General features: G+C 36.6%; 2 protein-coding genes across 2 annotated transcripts in view; both read right to left on the bottom strand.

The window, feature by feature from the left end:
• LOC140154430 (uncharacterized) overlaps positions 1–2,509 on the bottom strand; it is a 31,407-nt gene extending 28,898 nt beyond the window's left edge. The window contains exon 1 of the mRNA XM_072176995.1: positions 235–2,509. Within this exon, the coding sequence (XP_072033096.1) occupies positions 235–2,509 (2,275 nt within the window). The remainder of the gene's footprint in view (positions 1–234) is intronic.
• A 16,135-nt stretch (positions 2,510–18,644) lies between these two features.
• LOC140154429 (histamine N-methyltransferase-like) lies at positions 18,645–22,224 on the bottom strand. Its single transcript, XM_072176994.1, has 3 exons — positions 21,960–22,224; positions 20,794–21,108; positions 18,645–18,853 (listed from the first exon to the last, which is right to left on the bottom strand). Exons 1-3 carry the CDS (start codon positions 22,171–22,173, stop codon positions 18,645–18,647), a joined length of 738 nt encoding a protein of 245 aa, XP_072033095.1. The 5' UTR covers positions 22,174–22,224.
• Positions 22,225–22,570: the final 346 nt, after the last annotated feature.

Below are 22,570 nucleotides of genomic sequence, written 5' to 3'. Positions count from 1 at the left end.
AACCCAGTTCTAGAAACTCATCAAAAATGTGTGAGAGTTGATACTGCCCCTCGTCTCTATTCATGGTGGTGCCCCTCCTCTTTCTAATTTCTATAGCCTCCTTTATCCAGCGTGTAAATCGTTCTTGTTCCGTGCCAATGATCTCAGCGTCCCCCCATCCAATAACATGATTTTTGTCCACTACGTGATCTGTTATTGCCGACTTGTTAACTGTTGTAAGAGATTCTTTTCTACCTGCCCTGGTGACTACTGTGCTGTTGACCTTCTCCACTTCCTTTCTGTGTTCTTCGAGCCGCGTTCCAAATTTTCTCCCAGTCTCCCCTATGTACGACAGATCACAGTTCAAACAGGGGATCTTGTAAACAGCCTGGGTCAAGTTGTTGGGATCACGCTTGTCTTTTGGGTGAACCAGTTCTCTGCGGAGCGTGTTGTGTGGCTTCATTGCGGTTGAGACATTATATTTCTTCATCACTCTAGACACCCTTTCTGTTACACCTTTCACATACGGTAGCACAACCATACCTCGGCTTCTGGTACTGTCATCAGTCTTTTTAGCCGATTTCTTTGGCTTAACACTTTGCATCTGGTCTTTGACTTTTTCAAAAGACCACTTGGGGTACCCACTTGTTTGGAGCGCTTCTTGGATTTTCTTTTCTTCTTCTTCCTTATCCTGCTCTTCAGTTACGATGGTGTCTTTCCTGTTGTATAATGTGCGTACTACTCCGAGTTTCTGATGTAAAGGATGATGCGACTGGTAGTTGAGATATTGGTCGGTATGTGTAGGCTTGCGATAGACCAACAACTTCACTGTTCCATCGTCTTTCTTCACAATTAAGGTGTCCAGAAATGGAATCTGACCTTGCGAATCTTGTTCAAAGGTGAATTTGATGGAGCCTGATTTGTCTACTTGGTTGATGTGGTCTGTGAGCTGCTGGACACTATCTCTTTGGATAACCTCAAGGATGTCGTCGACATATCGGAGCCATAGCTTCGGTCTACAATCAAGCGGCGCAGTAGCGATAGCCTGTTGTTCTAAGGCTTCCATGAAAATGTTGGCCGCTATCGGGCTTACGGGACTGCCCATCGCCGTACCAAAGAGCTGACGATATATTTTGCCTTTGAACGTGAAATACGTGGTGGTCAGTATGAACTCCAGTAGATGCACGACATCCTCACTTGTTATTTTGAACCCTGTATCTTTGTTGTACACTCTAAGCAAATTTTCATTCTCCAGTCTATTTCTCACAATCTCTAACACTTGGTCAATTGGCGTGTTGGTAAATAAACTAACCACATCATGCGAATTAAGTATATCTTCCTCCTCAATGACAACTTTGGCCAGATCTTCAGCTAGCTGCTGGGAGTTCTTCACATGATGTTGGGTATTGCCGACTAAACCACCAAGTATATCCGCAAGCCATCTTGATGTGCTATAACCAATCGTCGCTGTGTAATCCACAATTGGACGCAGAGGGGTATTAGGCTTGTGTATTATCGGCGTGCAATATAGCCTAGGAACATTTTCAGCAGTGGGGTAAAGTTGTTTATACTTAGTTTCGGTGATCTTACCTTCCTTCTTTAATTTTGACAACGCAGAAACCAGTTTACGTTTGTACTTCGCCGTCGGATCATTTGGTAGCTCCTCGTATGTCTTCTTATCTCCCAGCATGGTATTAACTTTCTCATCGTAATCAACTCTGTCCAACACTACGGTAGATTTCCCTTTGTCAGCTGGCAAGATGATAATATCCTCCGCTTTCTTGAGATCCTTGATGGCTTTTCTTTCTTCCTTAGTGACATTCTGTTCCGGTACTTTTGATGATTTTAAAGTACTCGCTACTTTTGCACGAAGTTGAATTCCATCGGCCAGCGGTAAGTGTTTGCACGCCAGTTCAGTCGCCAACACAAATTCCTCCGCGGGTATCTTAGGCGGTGAAATAGCATAGTTAAGGCCCTTTGTTAATACGCTGGTTTGTGCAGCATTTAGTTTGTATTTTGATAGGTTCACAACCCATTTTTTGAGCTGAGAACCCGACAGATCAATCGCAGAATCATGGAACTTTTTGTTGTTAGCGGCGGCTTTTTTTGTCAATATTTCAAGCTTCTGTAGGTGACGGCGTTTAGTGTCTTGATACGTAGTCTCGCTAACAGTCGCTAGGTGACGCTCGATCTTTTGTCCTAAATCAGATTCCGCGGGAATCTCATTGTTTACGTCGTCTTTTAGCTGATCTTTTTTCGCTTTTAGGTTCTTGATTTTGTTATTTACCACTCGGATCCGCTCTCTGATAAGGCCCTTTTCCGCACGCTTGATGATGTCCTTTGCTTTGTTGGTATTCACTGGGCACCGAAGTTTTAAACTGGGTGGGGTTAGCTTTTGATCACGGCAACGGAGGCTATAGACAAGATGATTTCTATGGCGCTGTATCTTTTTCTCACAATTTTCTAAATCACGAAGATGTTTCACTGTGCTCTGTCCATAAGATTGTCGAACATGGTTGAACAAATTCATCAGGATCGGTAGAGTAAACTCATTAACCAAAGTTCTTGATATCTGATCCAGAAACTGCACTTACTTTGTGTACGTTTCAGCAACACTGTTGCCTTTGTCAACACTTGATGATGAGTGATTCCTACTGGCAACCGACGCTAGATGTATCTCCAGCGTAGGTCTTGGTGTTGCCAGTTGATTTTCCATCTGGGGATTTTCTTGAACCCTATATAGTATGATCATGATTATGAAAGCAGAACCGACGATATTTTTAATCATGTGATTTGGTACTGATTTATTCTTGTTCTTTTTGTTTGTTTGTTTTATTTTGTATAATATATTTTTGTGGCACCTGATTAAAGTGTACATTTTTAAATTGTATACGTTTTATATAAAATAAATACAAGTTGCGAAACAAATGTGTTATGAACATAATAAATTAACTAGCAAATGAATGAAAAATTGGGATATTGCATAAGAAATTCAACCTTTAATTTTAAATCATCTTGCTTATTAACTTTTTCGATGGCTTGTAGAATTGCTCAAGTCCATATGATGAGTTTGCTTTTCTCATTCAACCATCCAATCTCGTATATCATTTGATAGTGTTCAGCCAATTGACTCACCTCTTATAGGTACGTATTGAGATCCAGTACTATACGATGTTGCTCCCAGGTAGCATGGAGTAACGATATTTCAATAGATTGATATTACGTGACCTACGATTTAGTCCAATATTGCATCCGATGAGGAGATCAGGCTTAAGTATCTTTGCATGCTATATGCAAATGTTGCAGAAGATAAACAGCAGTGGCGTACCCCGGGGGGCTGAAGAAAATAAAATTTTGCCGCCCCTTCCCCAACAGCCTTAAAAGGTTGACCCAATTTTTTTGTCGGTGGTTTGAAAAAGTGAAGAGCAAAAAAAAAGAAGAAAGTAACACATTTTGATGTATAGTACAATTTTTTCAAAATGTTTTGTACTTTTTCAAATTTTTGCCGCCCCCTCTTCTCAAGAAATGAAAATAGAAACTTGAGTAGCAAGACAACTGTGGCGCGAACAAATAATTTCAGCTTTTGGTATAAAGGTGGTGTTGCACGAAAAAGTCTACTTTTTTGAGTCTCTGACCAAAACGTTGAGCTTCAAATAATCAGCACCATATAAATATGGGGTTGTTCGACAGCATTCATCTAAGATAAAATGTAACGAAAATTAATAGCAAGGGACTGGCATGGGCCGCGAGGGTATTATAGGCTGCTCTACATGCAAAAAATTAAATCAGCTCCTTGGATTCCGTTTCCTTCTCTCCAGGACAAACTTATCATACTATAAACAGGCAGGTACGTGCCTACACAACAGGTTTGCGTGCTTGAACTCGGTGGAATCGACGTGAATCTCAAACATAATCCAGTGATAGATCTACAGATTATTATTCCATGAGGGACTTCATGATATTCTTTCCATTTTTTTATTATCAATATGAATATATCATTTCTCCAACAATAATGATACATGTTGAATCATGCTCTATTTAAACCAAGCTCATTGGCGCATCATGTTTTGTAAGGGTTTCTGCATCTCTTCAATATCTACATCAGGAATATTGTTACACTGTCAATATTAAAGCAAAATTTGTAATCTGTTATTCATAATTCACAGGTAGATGATATAGTCGATTTCTCCGGAGAGGTTTTTCCAACCTCATATAACATTACCGCATGTCTAGGGTATAGAACTACGATACTTAAAGGCCCATTCAGTGACCACGGTGTAAAAAGTGTGAAAATGAATAAATAAATAAAATTGTTTATACATTACTTAAAAGTGAAGGACAAGTCAATTAATTAATAATGTCATTTGATATTTTTGAAATCAACATTTTAGCAAACAAAAAACGAAGAACAGCAGAATTGACAAAGTTGAAGCCCCATTCAAATACATATATCTAATTTATATACTGTCAGTTATATATACTGTCAGTATATAAATTACAGATTCATGTAATTGTCGTATTTTGTCTTAAATACACGGCTTTCGGCCGAACCACTAGCAGGCGATTATATTATGTTAATACATCTATGAAAATGACAAACCAAAATCTGAATTTTGATTATTTTTAAGATCGTCCGGATGAGCAAATCACTAAATGGGCCTTTAATAATTTGGTGAATTCACAGGTAGGTAGTTTGCTAGAGCTAGGCGTCCGACAGGAATGCTAATGTATCGATTTTATGAATTTACAAATCAGTTGAACAGTTGTTTTTTTACTATTTAAAAGTCAAATCAAACTTGACCTTGAAGAAGGGAAAGGACTTTGACTCCTTTAGTTTTCAAGTTTGATATTGAAGCTAGTATGAACAATAATATTGCATTTTTGTTTGTCGTAAAGGGAAAAAGTAAAGGGAACAACTGAACCTCTGTATCTTTGTACTTAGATTGAACAATATTATTAGGATGATTCCTTGTAAAATAAAATCAGGCAATCTTAATTTATTAAGGTCAAAAAGAATTCGCAAGATGAACTTCAAATAATGGTTACATATTGCAATTGTCACTTAGAATTATAAATAAATATATTGCAATTGTCACCAAAAACTATAAATGAGAGGTTTAATTTAATAATTATTAAAATTTATCAATGAACTTCCTGCATTTTTTCAAAATAGAGCAAAGAATATATACCGTAAAATAAACTTGCTTCACTATCTCAGAATTCAAATATTACACACATCTGATTATGAATATAGTACATTGAAAGACGGTGGTCTTCAAGTTAAATAGCTTTTAACGTATCGGTCGTAATTAGCTATTTGGTTTACTATAAACGATTATAATTTCCTGTATCATAGGGAAGCATGCCCAAAGTTGAGGCACCGCAACATTAATAAAAACACTACAATCAAGATTTATTATGAGGATTTTGACACTGTAAGGGCAACGTCTTCGTTAACTCAAGTTTGATTCCAGATTTAAAACATACGCAATGCCGAGCGTACCTTCAAGTCACAAGAAACAAGGAGTACTATACTTCATCTGGCTTCTTTAGACGAAATCATTTACGGGAGATATTCATCATTTTTTACCCCGGTATCCAAAGATTTTCGTCTGAATATCAAAATCGTGCATAGCACATTCACGTGTATCGATCCCGGGTATTTATTTTAGTATCTCTGCTGTACCAAGTAATTATTAGCCAGGCGATGTCGGTGTGTGAAGCAGTAAGAAGGCATATCAAAATACTGTATTAACTCTTTTCTTGAAAATGAAATCAATATCTAATACGGCATGTACGGGGAGGGGGAAGTAGTGGTTAAGACGTCTTGTAAGCAGGTCTATTGTATGCGTAGCAGCAGCCAAAAACTCTTTTATGACTACTTTTTACTTTGATTGCTTTCTAAGATTAACAGAAGTAGAACATCTCTAGCATCAAATACTTAACATCTAGAAGTACCAAAGGCAATTATTTCATACAAGTGAATGCTCTAGCACGAAGATCGAAATCGATCCTTGTCGTCTCAAGTATTAAAGGACATGCGAATGGCCCATTTGGCCCAGTTTAGTTATAGCTATATACTTTAAAGTTACATAACCAGCAGAAGTTATAAACGATCACCAGAAGTTTCAAACGTATCCCAATAGCTATGGTCTGGTTCCTAGCCCTCGTTTTTGATCTAATCCATGGGGGACCATATGAGCCCACACAGCGTGGAAGGTGCATGCTATTTATTAAATATCTCTCTGATATTGAGAAAGATATTAGGGGTTGCTTTCGTCCAATACCCTGCTTTTACACATTTAAAACCACATACAATACGCTAAATAGTATAATAAACAATCGTTGTGATAATAATTACCTGCTAAATTCATCTTTATTCTTAGAATAGCAGAGAATAGTGCAACATTTAAAGGATAAATGTCCGAAAGAGATACAAAACAACCTTGGAAGAACATGGAACGGAAATGAACAAAAGCAACTTTAAATTAGCTTTCTGTTCACCGCACCAATAATGGTTATCTGATCGGGCACTTTTTGAGTTACAGTCTTATTTCTAAATGACTGGATAATTAAACTGAGGTTTTCAATGCCCCAAGTGTGAGGTTTTAATAAGGCACACTCGTAAAGCGGATATGGAAAGACGATATTGGGGGGGGGGGTAAGTAGGATCACTGACTTGCTCATTTACTACCTACAAGTAGCATGACCGTCACTATTTTACGTATTAGGCACTCACAATTGTATATCATTCTAAATAAATATTACTCAATGTTAAGTAAAAATGGACAGGGCAACAAAATGAGCGAATAGAAATAAATGTTGATGATGCATTCAAATTTAGTATAAATTTAACTACTATTGAGCTTTTATTGCTCTGTTCCTTTCTTTTTACACAACATTGAGTAATTTTCACTATCTTTTAGATATAGTGTATTCATACAAATTATTATTAGCTTTATCTAGAATTGTTTAATTTATTTACTGTATTTGATTGTCTCACGACCCAGCATTGACCTCTTATTTATTACATTGATTTATTTCTGTCAGTGGTCATTATTATATTCTTAAAATGTAATGTCTTTGAAAATGTCGATTAAAATTAAGTGCAAGGATATAATGTCAACGACCGCTTTGGTCACAATTTTATAACATTGCTCGAAATTCCTGCCAGGCATATTATTTTTATAATTGTGAACGACCTATCAGCTTGATAAAGTTTAAATAACTACTTTTAAGAAACTACCCAATAATAAGCGGATTTAATTAAATGAACTTTGAAAGAGTAATAACCTGTAATGTTATCTCAACCTGTTTTGAAAGCATCCTGTTTGCAGATTTTATTTTGCATCGTGTTTGCAGATATTGTGCTGAAATTTTGAACGGGCGCGTAGTATATGACGCTATGTGGTGATATATTTTTTCTTGCTACATTAGTGGAACCAATACTTTTTGGCATCCTTACACCTCAAATGCTATTATGGTGCAGGACCATAATGCTATTGGAACTCTATTCCTTGCAAGTCTTTATATTAATTTGACGTCAGTGGACTCTGCTCTGTCGGACTTGCTGCCTTTATGTTTTTATCATTGTGGTCCTGCGGACGAAATTAGATATTTGTAGTGTCGTGTTGTTGCATACGTATGTGAAAATAAAGAATTGACACCTTTCGATCCCAAAACATGGACATTGATATCAAATGTTGGAAGTATGTGGATGACTCGAAACTTGCAGACAATCGTTCGCAAACACAAATAAGCAAGCTTCAGAAAGAACTGACAAAGTTCAATGGACTAACAACAACAAGCTTTGCTCAAATCCCTCCAAGTATCAAGCCATCCATATTTGCTTCAAAACAGACCTTATGACATTATGATTTAACTTTTTCTGGTATCCCCCTCAACTTTATTGACCCAGGATTTATGAGGAGTGTGGAAATTATTTCTCTTTTTTTCTCTTTCATTTGACACCACTCAGGGGGTCATACCTTCTTGGCATTTTGAGATATAAAAAGGACTCATTGAAATATTGACCCGGGTCTCATTATATTCTTTACTTTTGTCTCTTTCATTTGAGGGGGGTCATACCTTCGTGGCGTTTCGAGATTATGTCCTCTTCAGACCAAAAGACGAGTCAGTCAGTCAGTAAGTTAGTAAAAGTAATTAACATACACTACTATAGGCTGGGCTAATATAATTTCATGGTTCAGCAAAAAAAATAAGGTTCAGCAAAAGGTAAGTACAGCTTAAATTAAAGCAATAGGATAGGTACAGAAAGCAACCAAACACATAATTCACATCTTTAAAACTGCAGCATAAATATGATGCACGTTGTCAAGGAAGATTTTTTGTTTCTTTTATTTTGGATAATTATAATTTATTTTGTGGCACCTGATTAAAGTTTGGAAACAAATGTGTTATGAACACATGAATTAACTAATAAATGAATGAACAATTCGGACATTGAATAAGAAATGCAACCTTTAATTTAAAATCATCTTGATTATTTGAACTTTTTCGATGGTTTATAGAATTGCTCAAGTCCATATGAAGAGTGTGCTTTTCTCATTCAACCATCCAATCTCGTATACCATTTGGTAGTTTTTAGCCAATATTGACTCACCTCTTACAGGTACGTATTGAGATCCAGTACTATACGATGTTGCTCCCAGGTAGCATGGAGTAACGATATTTCAATACATTGATATTACGTGACCTACGATTTAGTCCAATATTGCATCCGATGAAGATATCAGGCTTAAGTATCTTTGCTAGCTATATGCAAATGTTGCAGACGGTAAACAGCATGGCTTTATCATACTGATAAACCCTACATAACTATAATAAACCGTCCCTTTGTTTTTGATTTGACTATAGAGGGCGACACTATCGACTTTTGTTTTCAGGTAAAGCCGTTTTTACCCTGGTATTCACCAGTATGCTGAAATCACAATGATGTTAAAAAGTTACGCAAAGAAAACAAAAAAGTGTCAAAATCTAAGTTTATAATTTTCATTTAATTAATAGCATTTTAGAATTGGTCATTATAATCACACCCTGTTACATTTCCTACCATTAGTGTGTCGATATTTTCACATTTAATATAAATAGCAATGCATTTTAAAAGGATAAATTGACCCATGATAGACCGAGCTGCAATGCTCATTCAAATCTAATAACCCTAATCGCTCTTTGTCTAATGAGTTTGATCCTGTCGCAATGGGCCAAAAAAATTGTTTAAAATGACAATGCCTCATTTCAAATATATAGTTTTAGTTTTGGTTTTGGTTTTGGTCACGTGGTTTCCTATTGTCCTGCCTAACCACTTGAATCATAAGATATCGAACTCATTGTTTCTACCTTTTGTTTAAAACCGAACATTTGTGTCAGTCAGTTTCGGTTTTGGTTTCAGTTTCTTATAAGTGGTGTGGATCGTAAAATTATTTGATTTGAAGTTACCTACTCTTAGTATACAAAAGAAATGTTTAAATTTCGCAGTGCAATATTCACGAGCAGAGAAGTCGAACAAAGCAGTCTACATTTGAAAGCATTGATTTAGTTTGAAAGCATTGACTTGAGACTACGAATTAGCCTAAGTTGATTTCACTGTGAAAATATATAGACCATCGAAATATTTCCACAGACATTACAATAGGCACTTGACAGATTATGACTTCAGTGTTATAAACACTATTATACACAACTCTATTTATGTGCATGTCGCATGACGGAAGATCAATATCATAGAAAGCTGGTTTAAACTAACTTTTATTCAATTTATTTATTGGAGAATAGAGAGAGAGAGAGAGATAGAAGAGATCGCCAGGGAAAGAGGGTATGTGTGTGTGAGGGGAGGGGGTAAGGGAAAGGGAGAAAGAGAAACAGAGGGGAGAGAGCATTGGAAGTGGGAAGGGAAGGAGGGGGAGAGGGGGCTCAAGAGTGGAGTGGAATAATAGGGAAGAGTCGATATCGAGTGTGGGGAGGGGGGGAGGAGGTTATATATAGGTGGCGGAGGGAACATAGGTAAGAGGTATGGGTTGTGCTTTCCGGGGAATAATCTAATTCATAATCAAATCATCTACATCATCATGCATCGTTTATATTTCAGACAAATAAACAAAACACCCCCACCCCCACCCCTCAATATATGCACATGATGTCTATGCATAACTTATCAAACTCGGGTGTAATTTTATGGTGTCATGGAAGTGTGCCACATACGGCAGAGAGCATCAAAAGTCGTCCGCGTTGATAGATATCGATAATGAAAATGTTAGCACAATAGGCTATTATATACGTATGGTTATAGGCCATTATACTTTTGATTATATATACCCTCTTGTGTCCTCCCAGCACAATAGTGTTATGATTGCATACCAGTTCATCTCCACATTTTAATCCCTTGATTTTTGGTTTCTGAACAATAGAGAAACCAAAACTATATATTTGAAATGAGGGAGTATCAACAACAAAACAATAAACTTGTATAATAAGATTAATGTGAAATAATAGTAAGGCGTCACATTTTCATAATTAGTTACGATAATTTCACCAAGTTGGAATGTTGTGGTGCAGACAACGATAACGGAATTACAATAGACGCAGTGGTACGCAAAGACAAGTCATGAATATCGTTGAATATACTCAAACACCTTATCCCACCTCCTGTTGTACAGTATGTAAGAGTTTTTTTAATGATCAATTGACATCTAATTACATATGTGTACATTGTTCTCAGCCAGTCATTCCAAAGATGACCATGTGGTCCTATAGAAAAGAGACATCGTGATTCAATTTTTCGTTTTTATAATTAAAACAAGAACAAGAAACATTTAAATTAATCGCTTTCCGTATTCTCTCTGTGTATTTTTTATACTTTGGTTGCGAATGGAGCAAACAAAAATAATTTTTAATAAATCGCCTTTTCCGTGTTTCTCTTTGTTTGTTTTAATACTTATTTTAGAAAAACGAAGAAACGAACATTGTTGGCTTTTCTATTTTACAGCATGCAAATGGAGCAAAAACTGCAAATGTTTATATTATCATCCTTTCCATGCTTCTCTTTTTCTTGTTTGCATTGGTGATAGAAAAAGGAAAACGTGAACATTGTCGGATTTGTTCTTTTAGTTGCAGTTGGATCGAGAAAAACAAATGTATCTATTTATTTCTTTTTTCAAGTTTATTTTTCATACTTGTGTTAGGAAAAACGGACATAGTGGCTTTTTCTTGGCTAATGAAAACGATAAACGATTATAGTGGGCCTTATTCGTTTGTCTTGGTTGAAAATGAAAAACAAAAAACGATTGGCCGGTCAAAGACATGGACCCGACAAGACGGTAGCCATCATTCACCATATACCTTGATGAGTCCATTTCAGTATTTGTAAGATATAAGGTAAATGATATGGCTACTACTAACGACCTGACTTAAACGATTTCTGTTATTTGCCAAAGGCATGCATACTTGACACGATAAACCATCTAAAAGAGCCACTGAAACCTTTGAACGACATGCTAATAACCGGGTATTAAAGTGAGTCATGGGATTCAATGCAAAAACTGGCAGACTTAACGTATTACATATCGATATTCTGGATGAGAATTGGATACTTTGATGATAACATTGATCTGTTGATGGGTTACTGTGGTCATTGACACCGACGAGTGGTCAACCATCAAAACGGGTATTCTTAGTTTATGGCTTCCGAAACATCAATTTGCTTACATAACTACCGTTTTTAAGTATATAATGCGATTTTGGTTACTTTTTCAATATCAAATTAAGAGGGTCTATAAATAATATATGGATGGATAGAATCGGAAATCAAGGAATGAAAAAACAAACCTGATATATGTATCAAGAGAACTATGGTGCGAACAAATAATTTCAGCTTTTGGTACGGTGGACGTGTTGCACGAACAAGTATAGCCTATACCTTTTTGGGTCCCTGACCAAAACGTTGAGCTTTCAATAACCAGTACCCCATAAAAATGTGCTTGTTCGACAGCATTCATCTAAGACAAAATGTAACGAAACTAGATAACAGGGGAATGGTGTGGGCCGTGGGTGTATGTATATTAAATCAGCCCTTGAATGTTATAGTAGCCAATTGGATCCCGTATCCTTCGCTCCAGGACAAACTTATCATACTATAAAGAACAGGCTGGTTACGTGACAATATATCTTAATATATGATGAGCCATACGTTTGCGTGAACTCGGTGGAATCAACGTAAATCTCAAACATAATCCAGTGATAGATCTACAGATTATTATTCCATGAGGGACTTCATGATATTCTTTCCATTTTTTATTATCAAAATGAATATATCATTTCTCGAACAATAATGATACATGTTGAAGCACGCTCTATTTTAACCAAGCTCATTGGCGCATCGTGTTTTGTAAGGGTTTCTGCATCTCTTCAATTTCCCTTTCAATATCAAAAATTTGTAATCTGTTATTCATAATTCACAGGTAGATGATATATTCGATTTCTCCGGAGAGGACAATCCTACCCCGTCTAACATTACCGCATGTCTAGGGTATAGAACAACGATACTTTATAATTTGGTGAATTCACAGTCTGTTGAATGCGTCCGACAAGAATGCTAATGTAACGATTTTATGAATTTACAAATCAGTTGAACAGTTGTTTTTGTACCATTTAAAAGTCAAATCAAAGAAAAAAGAGCCTTTTTTGGCTGAGTAACTTGACCTTGAAGTATAGAGAATGAAATATCGACTTCGACTAATTTAGTTTTCAAGTTTGACATTGAAGCTGTGAGTAACAATATTACATTTTGGTTTGTCGTATTTTCAAATAGAAGGGAACCTCATTCTTGTAACTACTAAAAGCGTTGTACTTAGATTGAATAAGATAATAAGGATGATTTAAGGGCTGGGGTATGAGCGACCTTGAAGTTCCGGTATCTGGAGAGGGGAAGCAATGAGTTACCCCAAATCACAGCGGCAGGTAGTGACTGGGCCGCCGAGTGCTAATATATATTTATTTTGGAAGGTTCGTGTTTATTTTAAATTTGGGGCGTTTTTCCAAAATTTGATATTTTTGGTCATATTTAAAAAAGCGACATGCCAAAGACAACTCTTTGGGCACATAGTTTGTTATTGTTATTGCAGTTCTTTTCCACATACCTACGTTAACATTCGATTGGGTGATTTACTAATATTATATATTTTATGACTGCAATTTGGCGTTTTCAATGCGTTTTACACGTATCATGAAATTAACGCAAATATCTAGTCACGCTGCTTTTAGAATTTTTACCTGATCGTCGGCTTTTGCAGGCAACAGAATGCAGATTGGCTCACGATAGATGTCGTATTCCTCTATGTGGTTCACTCATTGATAAAATGAGTTTGCATTCCTTGTAACAACACACACATTGCCGTCTGGAAACCGGGTCTGGTACTGATTTTGGGACAGCCAATAGACTTCAGCGCCGTATCAAATCTCATAAAAACCACACGACTGACGACTATGTGTTTATGTTTCCCGCACGAAAGCTTGTGTCTACATCTATTACTATACTTCTTTGGAAACGTTGACCTTTGACCATTCTTTGTATAACGCCCTGATATGACCTTGATATGTTCGCTTGATTGGGTACGTTATAGCATCCATTTCATTGAGGTGTTAGGACTTGGTCAGTATAATACTTGCAGGGATACAATAGTTTAACATGGTGTGTGAGCATGGTGAAAGACTCATTATTGATTAGGCGCGGACATATTAAAGGCACAGGTCCTTTGCGTGTATAGCAGAAAATTATAATAGAATGTGTGAATAGAATGTTTGAATTTTGCAACTAAAATACTAACTGCATTCTGCATTATGTATTTATTTATTTATTTAGGCCTATGCCTATTTATTTATTTACTGACTTACCGGTATTTATTTATTTTATTTATTTGGTATATTAGTTAGTAGGCCTAGTTAGTAATATTCCATGATAGGCCTACGTCGGTTTATTATTGATTGTTGATAACTTGACAACTTGATTGATTGATCGATTGATAGTCATTTCACATTATATTCCTAGTTTATAGGCCAATTTGAATAACATCGTACATTAGATAAATAGACCTATCAGTATTGATTTATTCTATTCTGCAATATCAAGGATTACTATCAAACTTCTCATAGCTGATTGTCAGTTGGCTCAGTGGTAACGCAGTAGGTTTTACAACACCGAGGTCCCGGGTTCGATTCCCACCTCTGCCTATATTTTGCAAGGCTGAGAAAAAAATGAAATTTCTGGACTGCAAACTTATTTGGCGCGCGATCTGAGCTGGTCCTTTTCTGGTGGCTGTGTCTGTTACAGGCACACTCCCTCTGCATCCAAACCAGGTTCACGCTCATTAGACCTCCCTTAACAACCTTGTAAAATAAAATCAAGTAATCTTAACTTATTAAGGTCAAAATGGATTCGCGAGATTAACTTCAAATAATGGTTACATAGCACAATTGTCACCAAGAACTAATGAGAGGTTTAATATTGATTAAAATGTACCAATAAGTTTCATGCATTTTTTTTTATAAAAGCAAAGTATATATCTACTAAGATAAGTTTTGCTTGCTTCACTACATCAGAGTTCAAATATTTCACACAACTGATTGTCAATATAGAATAGTGATACACGATAATAGCTTTTAACATATTGGTCATGATTAGCTTTTTATTTTACTATCAAAGACAAATATAATTTCCGGTATCATAGGGAAGCATACTGGAAGGTTGGGCACCGCGGCGTAAATAAAAACACTACAAGCAAGATTTTAGGAGGTTCTTGACACTGTAAGGGCAATGTCTTCGTCAGCTCGAATTTTGATTCAAGATTTGAAACATACGCTATGCCGAGCGTGCCTTCAAGAAACATGGAGTACATACTTGGGATAACCCAGAATGATTACTGGAAATCGTTTCCAACAGTTCAAGAATCCGTATACACTCTAAACATTAACTCCTCAAAAATTATTATAATCTATTCACAAGTAGACAAGGATGACTTTTCAGAGGGGGACTCAACAGATTTATCTTCAAAATCAACAAATTTATCTTCAAAATGAATCGGACTTTCTCATCAAAATGACAAATTTTAGAAGATTGCCTTGTCATTTTACAAAAAAACCAAAAAACAATAGGTTCTTGGATGTTTAAACAATAAAGTTTTCTAATTACTTTAATCTCATTTTGTGATACAAAGAGAACGCCAAAAAGTGCTGCGATTGTGCGATCCTTCCATTTGTAATGCGCTTCCTCAGTTAATTCTTGGTTTAATTGACAAATTGTGTGATGTAAACATGACAGGACATTTACATCTTTCAATTAAATTCAACTGAGTACTACTCCAGAACAACAAACCTGTTCCTAATATGATTGAAAACTACATTTGATGCAAAAATAAAAATATTCCAAAGTTTTGTCCATGACTGTAATTCTTTCTTTTTAACCAGGGCTGTTATGAGAGTCTACGCGAATGGGTCATTAGCCACGCCCTCTACGTTAGAGCAGTTTGTCTAGGCCAAAGATCTCATCGTCTGAAAATCAATACTCGTGTATCGGCCGTGCATAGAAGATACACGTGTATTGATTTAGTTTCCCTGCCTGTACAATATAATTATTTACCAGGCGTTGTCGCTGTGCAGTGAGCCATGGAAAGACGCATGCTAAATATAACTTTACGAGATATAAGAAGTAAAACAGGAGTCAAAGGGATCATGGAAAGGATTGATGAAACGAAATAGAGATAGGCAGTACATGTGGCAAGAAAAAATGACCATAGATGGACAAAAAGAGGCAACCAAGAATAGGAAAGCGTAGAAGAGGAAGGCAAAGACGAGATTAATCAACAGCATATAGAGGCACCACTTGGGCAAGGGATGCGCAAGACAGACAGAAATGGAAGATTCTTGAAGAGGGCTTCATACTACAGAGGATGAAACAACCTAGGTGAGGTGAGGTGAGGAAATACGTTTTTACACATATTCCAATAGAAATATGTGTACGGGCGTCATGATTTGGTTTATACCATATATAAGCAAAACATTATGACTGCATTAAGGTTACTTAATGTTTTAACATTTTGACATGGTCAAGTTAAAATGTCAATTTTGAATGACAAACCGTTACTCTTAAGGTTACGCATTTTTTTTACTTTTTATTGCTTTCTAGCCCTCCGGGGCCTTTAATATATTGGAACTCCATTAATAAAGCACTCAACTAAGGGAGTCGCCGGCCTCGGGTCTACCCACCCTGCGACCATGATATTTTCTGTTGATACTGGAGCCCAAACATCAAAGCAAAACGAATGCAATATATACATTTGATGTTGTTTGTGATATTCCGCATGATAATTTGATAAACATAATATAGTTACTGTATGTGACGCGAAAAAGGTTAAAGGTCATTCATCCAGTTCCTATTTTTGTGTTTGATTTCTTGCATGCACATGATTCGTAATATGGTATACAAATATTGACTGCTATGAGGGGCATGGTTACAATTATAGGCCCAAGGTGATCTCAAAACCATGGTATGACCCAAGCACGGCCGTTCGCCGCCTATGCGTGATGTTTACTTTTATCTAGAGCGCCCCCAGTTTTGACCTAAAGGGGGATCCAGTTGACCAGGCAAACTTTCAAGGACAACCCAATTAAGTAGGCTTAAAATATAATCAAGGCAATGTTCACCTCTATACCACCAAACTTTGTACAGCTCCCAACTTAATGTGTTTTCCAGATATTTGTAGCGGCCTTTAAGGAGTCTTATTTGGTTTAAGTGGTGTTGGGCGATACAAAGAGTTATAATTTAAAACTACCGATACCAATTAGCACACAAAGTAATAGCGGTACTGTTGACTCAAAATTCCCATACCGCCCAACCCTACATAGTTATCGAATGTAATCGGTCGCCGATAATGGCGACGAAATGTCCTTTCGAAGTTGAAAATAGCCCATTTTGATCACTAGAATAGACCCACAAAACACTCCCAATTATATTTTATTAATTTTTCAAGTAAACCAGAAGCTTTAGATAAAAATGCTATCCAAGAGTTACCGTTCACACTCCTTAGATGCTTGATAATAGACAACTTATGTCCGTACACCATCACTAAATTCACTGCACAAAATGCGAATCATACCGTACGGTATAGCGTATTTTAGTCAGAATATTGGAACATAAAAACAATTAATAATCATCCTCGCTTTATTTACAAGTAAAACAGATGCTAATGATAATAATTTGTTCGAGCATAACAGTGTCACAGTCCATATAGCCTACTTTGCAGAAATGATATGACATGTACTGATAATACACGCACTATAGCCACTATACGTAAACTGTACATAGAAACCCAGAAGTATAACATGTAGTGTGTGTGCGCCGACTGAAATCATTGTGAGTTGCGATTTTGTTGTCAAACCCTTACGAAGCATTAATTTGGTTCGTGTGAGATACGTAACGATACGCTATGACTTTTCGCTTGTTTTTACCAATCTCGATAAATTCTCCATTTTTTATATTTTGTCCTTCCGTAGTTCTTTACGATGCCGAAATAGTGTATTGGTATGTTCTGATATCATCGTCGCACTCTTCCGAAGAACCAATTTGGTCCGATTTACAAATGTAACGCTACGCGATGAGTTTTAGCTTGTTTCTACCAGCTACGTAACTAAATGCTCTACGGGCCAAAATTTCCGATAAAATTCTACATTACATATAATTTTATGTACCGGGTTCCGTAGCAATTTACGGGTTCCGTAGCAATTTACGGGTTCCGTAGCAATTTACGGGTTCCGTAGCAATTTACGGAGGACCAATTTGGTCCGTGTTACAAATGTAACGCTACGCGATGAGTTTTAGATTGTTTCAACCAGCTACGTAACTAAATGCTCTCCAAAATTCCCAATAAAATTCTACATTGTCTAATGTCTTGTTCTGTACTGGGTTCCGTAGTACTTTACGATGCTGAAATAACATACCGGTATGTTCCGATTTCATCATTAAGCTCCTAAGAAAGACCAATTATGTACGCAACAATACACGATAAGTTTTAGTCTATTTAAACCAGGTACGTAACTTATTTTTACGGGGCCTAAAATCTGGAGTAAATTGTACATTTTGCTGTGTCGTACTTCTTTACGATGTTAAATAGGCTAAAATAGCGTACCGGTATGTTCAGATTCACCGTCACAGTTTATGTTTTGGTGAAAAAAAGACCGAATTTTTCCACCCGGGCCACTGACCGGGTCTTCAAGAATCGGACTTTCACTTTGGAATAGATTCAATTAAACTTACATTAATTGCTTTAGCTTAGAGACAAAATTATTGTTAAATTGAAGGTATTGGACACTTTAACTATTATATAACCATGATCTAATGGGATTTTAAGGAAGCTAAAAACTTAACTTTCAGTAAGCTTAAAAACTTAACTTTCAGTAAGCTTAAAGCGTAATATGTATTACGTGTCCATATCTTCAACGTACTCATCAGTAACGGTGGGCATTCGCTGTGTAGGCGTCTGACACGCCACAAACGTATATACGAGACTAATAGTTTACCCCCTCAGTTTTCGTTGTTTTCGATAAAAGTAGACGTTAAAAACGGCCGTGCAAGGCGCAGCATTCTTATGAAATTAATCTCAATTCTTATGATCCTTCTTTTGTACCATTAAAACGTTATTTCCTTGCGGGTCAATGGATGAATTTGCTAATATTTCACGAATGGTTGCGAACACCTCTTCTTTCATTCCTGACGCCAAAGGAGCTTTAGAGAAATCTTTCACATGGGTCAAGAAATCAAGAAGCATGGATGCGTCATCTGACTCGCTGTCAAGACATCCGCTCACATCTATCGGAAGTGGAACGTTATGAACTTCACAAGATATACCTCTGGTTCGGAAGTAGTCCAGAAGAGCGCGAAACGACATCGAAATGTGTCTGCTGTATTGGCTGGGTACGATGGCAGCAAGACGCGCACAAAACCAGTCTCTGCGGAAAGAAAAAGTTGGCTACATGACTTAAGAAGTAATTCCTTTACCTGATCCGTATAAACATGATAAATTGTTAATTGTGAAACACCGATTACTAAACAGTTTGAATCTCAAATCTACAAATAAGTTATCCAACAGTATTGATCTAAGGAAGTAAATATAGCTATTGGCTACTAGAAAGTAAATAGCCCTTTAGATAAGTCTATAATTATGACGGTATCCGTAGATGCAAATTTTGAAACTTAAAAGTTTCAAAAATATTTCGTTTATATGCATAAAGAAAACATCAAATATTTTTAAAAATACATCGCGCAAAATGGATGACTGTTGAGTTTGCAAATATATTGCATTGTAAATAATGAGTTATTATAACAATGTTTTGGGAGATGAATTGGATTGTAAGGTGGCTATTGGATATGTAACATAATCTGATTTATTGATGTTCATCATCATCATCAGTCGGCTGCGATCTTGGGCAAGCGAAACAATTTTGTTTGGTTGCAGCATCCCTTCAGTATCTCCCAGGAGGTGCTGGACATACTGTAAGTACAGTGTGCGCGGCCGTCCCGGTTTCCTCTTCCCATGTGGTGGAATATAAAGCACATATTCTTTCACAGGCTCGCCATCTTCAAGACGCAGTATATGGCCGAGAAATTTGAGTTGATGAATCTTGACTCTGGCAACCAGTGGAGTGGTGTTGGTCAGGTTGTAGATGGTTTCATTTGGAATCCGATCCACACGCTTGATGTTATGTTAAAGAGGCAATAATTATGTGGAGAATTAGTTAAAAGGGCATTTCGTGATACACAGCATCATCTCCCCACTTTTCTCAAAAAAGTAGAGATTTTTATACAACTGGAAACCTCCTGTTACATAATGTTTATGTACAAAACATTTCTTGCAGATTAATTCGTTTAGCAAAAATATCGGTAAATTTGAATTACGTTCTGGTAAATCAGAACGAAATTACAACACCTTGATGGCGGCATGATCATAGGTATGTATACTTGGAATTACCCACCATCAGTTTAAAATCTGTTGTCTGCTCTTGCTTTTTTTGTGATTTTTGTAATTTGATGATAATTTTTTCATAATAAAAATCCAATAAACATTGAAAGACAAAAAAACAACAACAACACATTGTCTATGGAGCAGTGTAATACACATAATCATGCATAACTCAATACGCAAAATCGGAATCAACTGAAATTTTGGGAATAAGCTTTTTCGTGGATATCTACTGAATTATATCATAAAAAGAGGATGCTAGGATCACGAAATACTCCTAAGTGCTATGGTTTAAAATGTATGAGTTTGGGTATAACAGGCCTGAGTTAAGAAAATTAACTTATTATTATTTATTTGACCTCAGATAACCCCTAATAACTTTGAAATGACCTTATGAATGTTGTTTTAGTTATAATATAATTATTTTAATCCTCTGAGGCAAAGTCCATCAGGTGCATCTTGTGCATCTTATAATGGACATTTCCATTTATATCCTCTTAATCGTTAAGACTAAGATAATAGTCAAATGAGTAACTTAAGTGGACCTGAAGCACTTCACGTGTTTAAGGTACAGTTTATAGTAAACTGTTTTTTGGTAGCCTGTAAAATCACAACGATGTCACTGACCAAATATTGACAACTCAGTCTGAGACTTGTAATTAGCCTTTTCTATGTACGTCATACACACAAGGAGGACAGTATTGAAAGTAGTAAATCCCGGAAGACTTTACCTACTTCTCGCAACGCCATCCTATTGAAACGTCATAGTAAAATGATAATTAAAAGTTACCTGATGTAAGCACCATCAAGATAATTCCATTGTTTTTAAGTTTGTCGAACAAAAATCCAAGAACTTCTTCAAGATTGTGGACATAATACAAACAATGAATAGCAGTGATGAAGTGATATTTTTCATCCTCTTTCTGACTCGTCATGAAATCCTCTACACGATCTTCACGCCATTCGTATGTCACTCCTTTCAACTCATTTTGTAACACGTTCGTCTTATGCCGGGTTATCAAGGCTTTGCTTGGCTCGACTATACACTGATGAACTTTGACAAAATGAGGTTGAAAATGAGAGACAAATGAGTCTTCTGTTTCTCCTGTTATTAAAAAAAGGAAAACCAATGGGTGAAAAAAATTGACAACATTTGGATCCCTTACCAAATATATTCAACATGTATTCCATATTGCTTTCCATATTTGATTCCAGGAAATCAAGGTATACAAAATAAAGGAATACAACACAGCTCTTAACGATCTGCATTCGGTTACAATATTTTATTCGAATTGTATTCGTTCGAGTGGGAAATATTTAAACGAGAATGGAATTCATTACAGGAATACAATCTAGGAATGCATCTCAGAAATAGAATCCCAGGAATGGAATTCAGGAATATATCTCTGGAATACCATCCAAGAATGCATCCCAATAATAAAGTCTTGGAATGCAATCCCAGGAATACCATCCAGGAATGCAATGCCATCCACGAACATATTAAAGCCACATTATAACATTTGCTGAGGAGGACGCCCTCAATATTTTTCAAAATTCTACTTTTTACACGATTGTAATGTACTTTAGTAAACTTAGTAAACTAACATACCCTGCAAAATTCTAGATTCTAGGTGCTGTAGTTTTTTCAAAATCCGACATTTTGAATAAAACGCAGGAACTGTCGTTTTAATATTACGATGGAAATATTTATTAGTCGAACACGTACGCGATGTCCATAACACAGTAACGTACATAGCGTGCGCGCAGTCGTTACATATCAAAAGATCCGACACGTAACCTTATTTGATATGCCTTGTTATTGTTATTAAGAAAAAAGAAGAAGAACAATTATGTCAGGGGCTGATTGGCTGGCAAATTTGACAGGGCAGGGCTGGCAAATTCCTCCACTTTCAAAGATTGAAATCTATAACAGTAATTCCAGATCGACATACGTACCACTACCACTTCCTATACCAAGGGCTTTCAACGTCCTCCCGGTAGATTCTTTGACACTTTGCATGATCCTTGGCTCTATCTCGGCAATGATCTCAGTCAGCCAGTCTGGTCCGGCAGGCATTCTGTTACTACTCATAAACACATCGTAACTTTTCGCAAAATACGTGTCATCATCCAATAAGCACTGCACTGATAATTTATTTACTGCAGCCATTACCGTAAAATCTGTTGCACTACTCCAAAAATTGTTTTTAATGATAATGTAAAAAAAAATTACCGTAAGGTGTAGTTATACAGTTATGGTCTATGCAGGGGGTGACACTAAATTCACGGTTTTTGTATCAGCAACGCAAACCTATGACGAATTTTGTTGGCTTGCTCTTAACAAAGTGAGGCACGGTATCGATCGGTTATGAATAATTCACATCAATTCCGCGGGCCATATGATTGAGGTCAAGACATAAAGATGTCGTAAGTTTAGCGAATCGTACCTGTTGAAGAGAGTAAAAACGCCCTCAATCGCGGTCAGACCGGGCGGAAGTGGGTCAACTACTATATGATCCCATCAGGCAGCAGTACATTTTAAGATTATCGACAGGTTAGTCTGGTTT

This window comes from Amphiura filiformis, chromosome 6 (assembly GCF_039555335.1).
Source record: "Amphiura filiformis chromosome 6, Afil_fr2py, whole genome shotgun sequence".
Lineage (NCBI taxonomy): Eukaryota > Metazoa > Echinodermata > Ophiuroidea > Amphilepidida > Amphiuridae > Amphiura > Amphiura filiformis.
This window is presented reverse-complemented; position numbering and strand designations above follow the sequence as displayed.